We start from the raw sequence: 9,489 nt of genomic DNA, 5'->3' as shown, positions 1-9,489 counted from the left end.
GGAATGGAAGAGGTATTTGCAAATTACATACCGGATAAGGGATTAGTATCCAAAATCTATAAAGAACTTATCAACCTCAACACCGCCCCCCCCCCAAAAAAGCAAATAATCCAGTTAAGAAATGGGCTGAAGACATGAATAGACATTTTTCGAAAGAAGGTAGTCAGATGGCTAATAAACACGTGTTCTTACCTTCTTAACTTACAGAAACTGTACACTGTGTTCTAGAGCTACTTTTACTTTCCTACAAAGCATGTTGTTTTCAACATGTGTGTTTATTTAGTACTGAAATTATGGATGCCCAGAAAGTCTGTAGCTTGCTGGTACCACAAGCAACATTGCACGAATCAATCTGTGTGCATTCCTTTGTAAACTTTAAGGTTCATGTCCAGGACTGGGATTGCTGGCTCAGAGAGCATTAATTTTACTAAGTACTGCTTCAGTGCCTTCCAGGACTCCTGCAGCCATCACATTCCCACCACAGAAGGTGAAGATTCCTGTTGTTTATGTTCTGCCAAACATGTGGCATGATCCACGCCCATAATGTATCTAGAATGATATCTCTTTAAGTAATTTTCATTTTTTCTATTCCAGAGGCGGAGCAATGGATTACCTTGCTCCTGGCAAAATGGAGCTCGAGGCCATGAGTAGATATACCAGCCCAGTGAAACTGGCTCTCTTCCCCCACCTGACCACAGTGCTATTGGCTGCTAGCATATTCTTTACCCTCTGGTTCTTCATTTGCAAGGTTACCTCCCCCAAGTGCACTCTGGATATCTACAAAGAGTTCCTCATCTCTTTGGTGGCCTCACTCCTCATGGGATTTGGAGTCCCCTTCCTGCTGCTCTGGGTCAGCATGTACATCTGAACTCTCAAAGGTTCCAATCAGGTGGCTTCATGGAACCCCTGCTTTGGTAAACTGATTGTTTTACTACTGCTGGGAGCGCCCTCACCAGCTGCTCACAATAAAGGTAGATGTGTGCAAAAAAATTTTCATTTTTGTATTTACCAATGAACATGAGCCTCTCCTTATAAGACTAGTGATTTTTTTAGGCTTCTTCTGTAAGTTCCTGGTCCAAATTTTTGCAATCCTATGTTGAGATATTTATATTTTTCTTACTGATTTGTAGTAATCTCTACTATAGTAAAACACACATACACACACACACACACACACACACACACAGAAACACATGCATACAAATCACTTGGGGACCTTGATACAATACATATTCTGACCTACTGGGTTTGAAGTGAGTCCCCAAAGTCTATATTTTCCATAAACTCTTAGATGGTAATGATAATGATGATGAGGCCTGTCCAAGAACCACACTTTAAGTGGCAAGGTTGAAGATTATATTTGACTACCTGTTAACCTTTATCCTTCCATTTATATTTAAATTTATCACAGTTCACAGAAGTATCCAACTGGGGGTTTGCATGATATTGGTCAAAGTAATTAATAATAAAATTAATTTAATTATTCTAAAAATATATATTATTCTTGATTAAAGGACAGGCACATCTTTCCACTTACCCAGATCATTTTCTACGTTATTAACTTCAAAATTTTTCCATAGATTTCTCATGTAGCTTTAGTTAAGACCTAAATACACATTAGTTTTTGTGAATTTTCTGAAAAGTGTATTATTTATAGTTGGTTATAACTGGTTTGGAGAGGGATGCTATTGATTTTATTATGTTTGTACTTCACCGACAACCGTGTTGAAAACTAACCCTTATTAGTCCAAATACTTTGCTGATCGTTATTTACGGTCATTGTTGTTGTTTTTAGGTACATAACCACTTAATGTGCCCCAAATCCCAATTTTATCTTTTCTCTGTCAATTCCTAACACTTATTCTCATAGCATTGATCAAGATATCAAATACTATATTATACAGTAGTTGTGCTAGCGAATGTCCTAATCTTGACCTATATTTTAAAAAGAGCATCTAAATGTTTTCAGTAGGTATAATGTTTGTGGTAGATTTTTAGCAATCATTGAACTTAATGGGAAAAAAATGTATTTTATATGTTTTTAGATATATTTATTAGGAATATGTTTTTATAGGAATATACCTGCACATATGTACAATTATACACACACACACACACACACACACACACACACATCCTTATATAATATAAAAACAAATACATTTAATAATTATCAGTCCCCAAGTATCCCTAATTTATGAAGGGTTTTTACCAAAACATTACTGAAGAATTTTCTGTATCTAAAGATATCAAAGAGTTTTCTTCCTAGAGATCATTAACACATAAATGGAGTTACATGAATTATAATGATAGAATTTCTAATGTTAAATCATGTTGTAACTTATGTAATTATTACTTGATCATTATGTATTATAAAATACATCTTTATTTTATCTAGCTCTTGCCTTGTTTCAAATTTTTCACATATAATCATAAGAAGAGCCAATACTTTTCTCTTCCTCTTTATCTACTGGGATTAAGATTACAATAGTCTCCTTAAATAACTTTGGAAGGTTTCCTTTTTCTCTTTTCCTCAAGTTTGTGTGGACAGATTAACAGAATTCCTATAAAAACAGACCTTGGATACTTATGGTCACGAAGTTTTGAATACTATCTTTATTGTTTACCTGTCTTCATGTTTTATTTTCTCCTGTTTTAAGTTCAGCAGTTTGTAGTTTTGTAGAAATTTTTCATCTAATTTTCAAAATTATATCAATTTTTTCTATGAAATAGCTTTTAGTTTTGTAATCTTCTCTAGTGTTCTAATTTTCATTTAATGCAAATTATTTAAGAATATATCATTTGATTTCTAAGCATACTGAATTTTTAATATAGCTTTGTGTTATTAAATCTTAATTGCATTGCATTATAACTGAAGAATTTTTTGTGTATAATATTGATACCATGGATCACGCAGGCTTTTTACTAGCCTATCCATGGTCTGTTTTATAAATGTCCTAGTTTATTTAGTATAGGTGCTTTTACAATTAATAATTCAAGGTTCTATTCATTCTGTTGCTCTTGTCTCAGATATCTTTTATTATTATTTCTTACTTGATTTGTCAGTCTCTGAGATGTTTAAATGGTTGATTTATTAAGTATTTTCTGCAGCCTGTTTTACACAGCTTTTTAAGCTATTTACATAAAAATTCATAAATATGCACTGTTATATTGACTTTTTATATTGTTCCTTTTTAGAGGATAAATTATTAACCATCATTCCTCAGAGAAATTAAATCACTGCTTTGTATACAATAAACTTCTGGTAATCTTTTTCATTGAATTAGGTAAAAGCTGAATTAGATAATGTAACTGGTTTTTAAGAGTGGGCAAACAGGGAATAGGGAAGTGGGAGGCCTACAAATGAATTAGAATTTGCAATATGTCCTTCTCTTCTTGGAATTTTACTGAGATTGAATGTCCCCAAGAGTTTCAAAAGCCAATTTATCTTGAGCTGCAACCTAAAATATCACAAGCTTATGAAACCAAGACTAGAAACCAGATCTTCTAATTCAGTTCGAAAAAGAAAGGGAAACAAAGTCAGAGAGAGAATCTGAGGCATATGCACGCTCAAGAGACCAAAGAATGAGAAAATCAGAGACGGAGCCAGCAAGAGAAGGAGAAAGAAGAACTGAAAGAGAGAGACAGAGACATAAAGACAGAAAGAACTGCCACATTCCTTAAGCAATCACTGTGTTGCAGGCAATGGGATATGTTCTTTAAAAATACTATTTTGGGGGCACCTGGGTGGCTTAGTCAGTTAAGCATCAGACTTTGGCTCAGGTCATGATGTCATGGTTTGTGATGTTGGAGCCCCGTGTCGTGTCGGGCTCTGTGCTGACAGCTCAGAGCCTGGAGCCTGCTTAGAGTTCGGTGCCTCCCTCTGTCTCTGCTCCTCCCCTGTTCATGCTCTCTCTCTTGCTCTCAAAAATAAACATTAAAAAATATATGTATTATTTTGGTGCACCTGGGTGGCTCAGTCGGTTAAGTATCTGACTTCAGCTCAGGTCATTATCTTACAATTGGCTCATGAGTTCAAGCCCTCATTGGGCTCTGTGCTGACAGCTCAGATTCTGGAGCCTACTTTGGATTCTGTGTCTCCCTCTCTCTCGGCCCCTCCCCAACTTACACTCTATCTCTCTCTCAAAGATAAATGAACATTAAAAAAATTAAAAAAAAAATAAAAACACTATTTTGTTGAAATGCACAAACATACTCCACAGAATCATTTTTAACACGCATGAAAACCATTTCTAGAGAGGGAAGATGGAGGCTTAAGAGGACGCTGGGCTCACCGCACGTCCTGCTGATCACTTAGATTCCACCTACACCTGCCTAAATAACCCAGAAAACCGCCAGAAGACTAGCAGAACAGAGTCTCCGGAGCCAAGCGCAGACGAGAGGCCCACGGAAGAGGGTAGGAAGGGCAGCGAGGCGGTGCGCGCTCCACGGACTGGCGGGAGGGAGCCGGGGCGGAGGGGCGGCCTGCCGGCCAAGCAGAGCCCCCGAGTCTGGCTGGCAAAAGCGGAGGGGCCTGACGGACTGTGTTCCGACAGCAAGCGTGACTTAGCATCTGGGAGGTCATAAGTGAACAGCTCTGCTCGGAAAGCGAGAAGGCTGGAGGACAAAGGGAGGGAGAGCTGCTGAGCCCCCGGAGGACAGAGCTCAGTTTGGTGGGGAACAAAGGCGCTCGCCAGCGCCATCTCCCCTGCCCATCCCCCAGCCAAAAGCCCAAAGAGAACCAGTTCCTGCCAGGGAACTTGCTCGCTCCACGCAAACACCCAACTCTGTGCTTCTGCGGAGCCAAACCTCCGGCAGTGGATCTGACTCCCTCCTGCTGCCACAGGGCCCCTCCTGAAGTGGATCACCTAAGGAGAAGCGAGCTAAGCCTGCCCCTCCTGCCCCCGTGCACCTTGCCTACCCACCCCAGCTAATACGCCAGATCCCCAGCATCACAAGCCTGGCAGTGTGCAAGTAGCCCAGACGGGCCACGCCACCCCACAGTGAATCCCGCCCCTAGGAGAGGGGAAGAGAAGGCACACACCAGTCTGACTGTGGCCCCAGCGGTGGGCTGGCGGCAGACATCAGGTCAGACGGCGGCCCCGCCCACCAACTCCAGTTATACACCACAGCACAGGGGAAGTGCCCTGCAGGTCCTCACCAGCCAGGGACTATCCAAAATGACCAAGCGGAAGAATTCCCCTAAGAATCTCCAGGAAATAACAACAGCTAATGAGCTGATCAAAAAGGATTTAAATAATATAACAGGAAGTGAATTTAGAATAATAGTCATAAAATTAATCGCTGGGCTTGAAAACAGTATAGAGGACAGCAGAGAATCTCTTGCTACAGAGATCAAGGGACTAAGGAACAGTCACGAGGAGCTGAAAAACGCTTTAAATGAAATGCAAAACAAAATGGAAATCACCACGGCTCGGACTGAAGAGGCAGAGGAGAGAATAGGTGAACTAGAAGATAAAGTTATGGAAAAAGAGGAAGCTGAGAAAAAGAGAGATAAAAAAATCCAGGAGTATGAGGGGAAAATTAGAGAACTAAGTGATACACTAAAAAGAAATAATATACGCATAATTGGTATCCCAGAGGAGGAAGAGAGAGGGAAAGGTGCTGAAGGGGTACTTGAAGAAATAATAGCTGAGAACTTCCCTGAACTTGGGAAGGAAAAAGGCATTGAAATCCAAGACGCACAGAGAACTCCCTTCAGACGTAACTTGAATCGATCTTCTGCACGACATATCATAGTGAAACTCTCAAAATACAACGATAAAGAGAAAATTCTGAGAGCAGCAAGGGGTAAACGTGCCCTCACATATAAAGGGAGACCTATAAGACTCGTGACTGATCTCTCTTTTGAAACTTGGCAGGCCAGAAAGAATTGGCACGAGATTTTCAGTGTGCTAGACAGAAAAAATATGCAGCCGAGAATCCCTTATCCAGCAAGTCTGTCATTTAGAATAGAAGGAGAGATAAAGGTCTTACCAAACAAACAAAAACTGAAGGAATTTGTCACCACTAAACCAGCCCTATAAGAGATCCTAAGGGGGACCCTGTGAGACAAAGTACCAGAGACATCACTACAAGCATAAAACATACAGACATCACAATGACTCTAAACCCATATCTTTCTATAATAACACTGAATGTAAATGGATTAAATGTGCCAACCAAAAGACATAGGGTATCAGAATGGATAAAAAAACAAGACCCATCTATTTGCTGTCACAAGAGACTCATTTTAGACCTGAGGACACCTTTAGATTGAGAGTGAGGGGATGGAGAACTATTTATCATGCTACTGGAAGCCAAAAGAAAGCTGGAGTAGCCATACTTACATCAGACAAACTAGGCTTTAAATTAAAGGCTGTAACAAGAGATGAAGAAGGACATTATATAATAGTTACAGGGTCTATCCATCAGGAAGAGCTAACAATTACAAATGTCTATGCGCCAAATACCAGAGCCCCCAAATATATAAAACAATTACTCATAAACATAAGCAACCTTATTGAGAAGAATGTGGTAATTGCAGGGGACTTTAACACCCCAGTTACAGAAATGGATAGATCATCTAGACACATGGTCAATAAAGAAACAAGGGCCCTGAATGAGACATTAGATCAGATGGACTTGACAGATATATTTAGAACTCTGCATCCCAAAGCAACAGAATATACTTTCTTCTCGAGTGCACATGGAACATTCTCCAAAATAGATCATATACTGGGTCACAAAACAGCCCTTCATAAGTTTACAAGAATTGAAATTATACCATGCATACTTTCAGACCACAATGCTATGAAGCTTGAAATCAACCACAGAAAAAAGTCTGGAAAACCTCCAAAAGCATGGTGGTTAAAGAACACCCTACTAACGAATGAGTGGGTCAACCAGGCAATTAGAGAAGAAACTAAAAAATATATGGAAACAAACGAAAATGAAAATACAACAGTCCAAACGCTTTGGGACGTAGCGAAGGCAGTCCTGAGAGGAAAATACATTGCAATCCAGGCCTATCTCAAGAAACAAGAAAAATCCCAAATACAAAATCTAACAGCACACCTAAAGGAAATAGAAGCAGAACAGCAAAGGCAGCCTAAACCCAGCAGAAGAAGAGAAATAATAAAGATCAGAGCAGAAATAAACAATATAGAATCTAAAAAAACTGTAGAGCAGATCAACGAAACCAAGAGTTGGTTTTTTGAAAGAATAAACAAAATTGACAAACCTCTAGCCAGGCTTCTCAAAAAGAAAAGGGAGATGACCCAAATAGATAAAATCATGAATGAAAATGGAATTATTACAACCAATCCCTCAGAGATACAAACAATTATCAGGGAATACTATGAAAAATTATATGCCAACAAATTGGACAACCTGGAAGAAATGGACAAATTCCTGAACACCCACACTCTTCCAAAACTCAATCAGGAGGAAATAGAAAGCTTGAACAGACCCATAACCAGCGAAGAAATTGAATCGGTTATCAAAAATCTCCCAACAAATAAGAGTCCAGGACCAGATGGCTTCCCAGGGGAGTTCTACCAGACGTTTAAAGCAGAGATAATACCTATCCTTCTCAAGCTATTCCAAGAAATAGAAAGGGAAGGAAAACTTCCAGACTCATTCTATGAAGCCAGTATTACTTTGATTCCTAAACCAGAGACCCAGTAAAAAAAGAGAACTACAGGCCAATATCCCTGATGAATATGGATGCAAAAATTCTCAATAAGATACTAGCAAATCGAATTCAACGGCATATAAAAAGAATTATTCACCATGATCAAGTGGGATTCATTCCTGGGATGCAGGGCTGGTTCAACATTCGCAAATCAATCAACGTGATACATCACATTAACAAAAAAAAAAGAGAAGAACCATATGATCCTGTCAATCGATGTAGAAAAGGCCTTTGACAAAATCCAGCACCCTTTCTTAATAAAAACTCTTGAGAAAGTCGGGATAGAAGGAACATACTTAAAGATCATAAAAGCCATTTATGAAAAGCCCACAGCTAACATCATCCTCAACGGGGAAAAACTGAGAGCTTTTTCCCTGAGATCAGGAACACAACAGGGATGTCCACTCTCACTGCTGTTGTTTAACATAGTGCTGGAAGTTCTAGCATCAGCAATCAGACAACAAAAGGAAATCAAAGGCATCAAAATTGGCAAAGATGAAGTCAAGCTTTCGCTTTTTGCAGATGACATGACACTATACATGGAAAATCTGATAGACTCCACCAAAAGTCTGCTAGAACTGATACATGAATTCAGCAAAGTTGCAGGATACAAAATCAATGTACAGAAATCAGTTGCATTCTTACACACTAATAATGAAGCAACAGAAAGACAAATAAAGAAACTGATCCCATTCACAATTGCACCAAGAAGCATAAAATACCTAGGAATAAATCTAACCAAAGATGTAAAGGATCTGTATGCTGAAAACTATAGAAAGCTTATGAAGGTAATTGAAGAAGATTTAAAGAAATGGAAAGACATTCCCTGCTCATGGATTGGAAGAATAAATATTGTCAAAATGTCAATACTACCCAAAGCTATCTACACATTCAATGCAATCCCAATCAAAATTGCACCAGCATTCTTCTCGAAACTAGAACAAGCAATCCTAAAATTCATATGGAACCACAAAAGGCCCCGAATAGCCAAAGGAATTTTGAAGAAGAAGACCAAAGCAGGAGGCATCACAATCCCAGACTTTAGCCTCTACTACAAAGCTGTCATCATCAAGACAGCATGATATTGGCACAAAAACAGACACATAGACCAATGGAATAGAATAGAAACCCCAGAACTAGACCCACAAACGTATGGCCAACTCATCTTTGACAAAGCAGAAAAGAACATCCAATGGAAAAAAGACAGTCTCTTTAACAAATGGTGCTGGGAGAACTGGACAGCAACATGCAGAAGGTTGAAACTAGACCACTTTCTCACACCATTCACAAAAATAAACTCAAAATGGATAAAGGACCTGAATGTGAGACAGGAAACCATCAAAACCTTAGAGGAGAAAGCAGGAAAAGACCTCTCTGACCTCAGCCGTAGCAATCTCTTACTCGACACATCCCCAAAGGCAAGGGAATTAAAAGCAAAAGTGAATTACTGGGACCTTATGAAGATAAAAAGTTTCTGCACAGCAAAGGAAACAACCAACAAAACTAAAAGGCAACCAACGGAATGGGAAAAGATATTTGCAAATGACATATCGGACAAAGGGCTAGTATCCAAAATCTATAAAGAGCTCACCAAGCTCCACACCCGAAAAACAAATAACCCAGTGAAGAAATGGGCAGAAAACATGAATAGACACTTCTCTAAAGAAGACATCCGGATGGCCAACAGGCACATGAAAAGATGTTCAGCGTCGCTCCTTATCAGGGAAATACAAATCAAAACCACACTCAGGTATCACCTCACGCCAGTCAGAGTGGCCAAAATGAACAAATCA

General features: G+C 39.3%; 1 protein-coding gene across 1 annotated transcript; it reads left to right on the top strand.

Annotated features, from left to right (window-relative positions):
- The first annotated feature begins 542 nt into the window (after positions 1-542).
- LOC106975293 (transmembrane protein 258-like) lies at positions 543-868 on the top strand. The gene has a single exon (XM_053199641.1). The coding sequence runs from the start codon at positions 605-607 to the stop codon at positions 866-868; it is 264 nt and encodes an 87-aa protein (XP_053055616.1). The 5' UTR covers positions 543-604.
- Positions 869-9,489: the final 8,621 nt, after the last annotated feature.

The sequence above is a fragment of the Acinonyx jubatus genome, chromosome A1 (assembly GCF_027475565.1).
Source record: "Acinonyx jubatus isolate Ajub_Pintada_27869175 chromosome A1, VMU_Ajub_asm_v1.0, whole genome shotgun sequence".
In the NCBI taxonomy this organism is placed as follows: domain Eukaryota; kingdom Metazoa; phylum Chordata; class Mammalia; order Carnivora; family Felidae; genus Acinonyx; species Acinonyx jubatus.
Note: the sequence above shows the minus strand (reverse complement) of the source record. Positions and strands in the feature narration are given on the sequence as shown.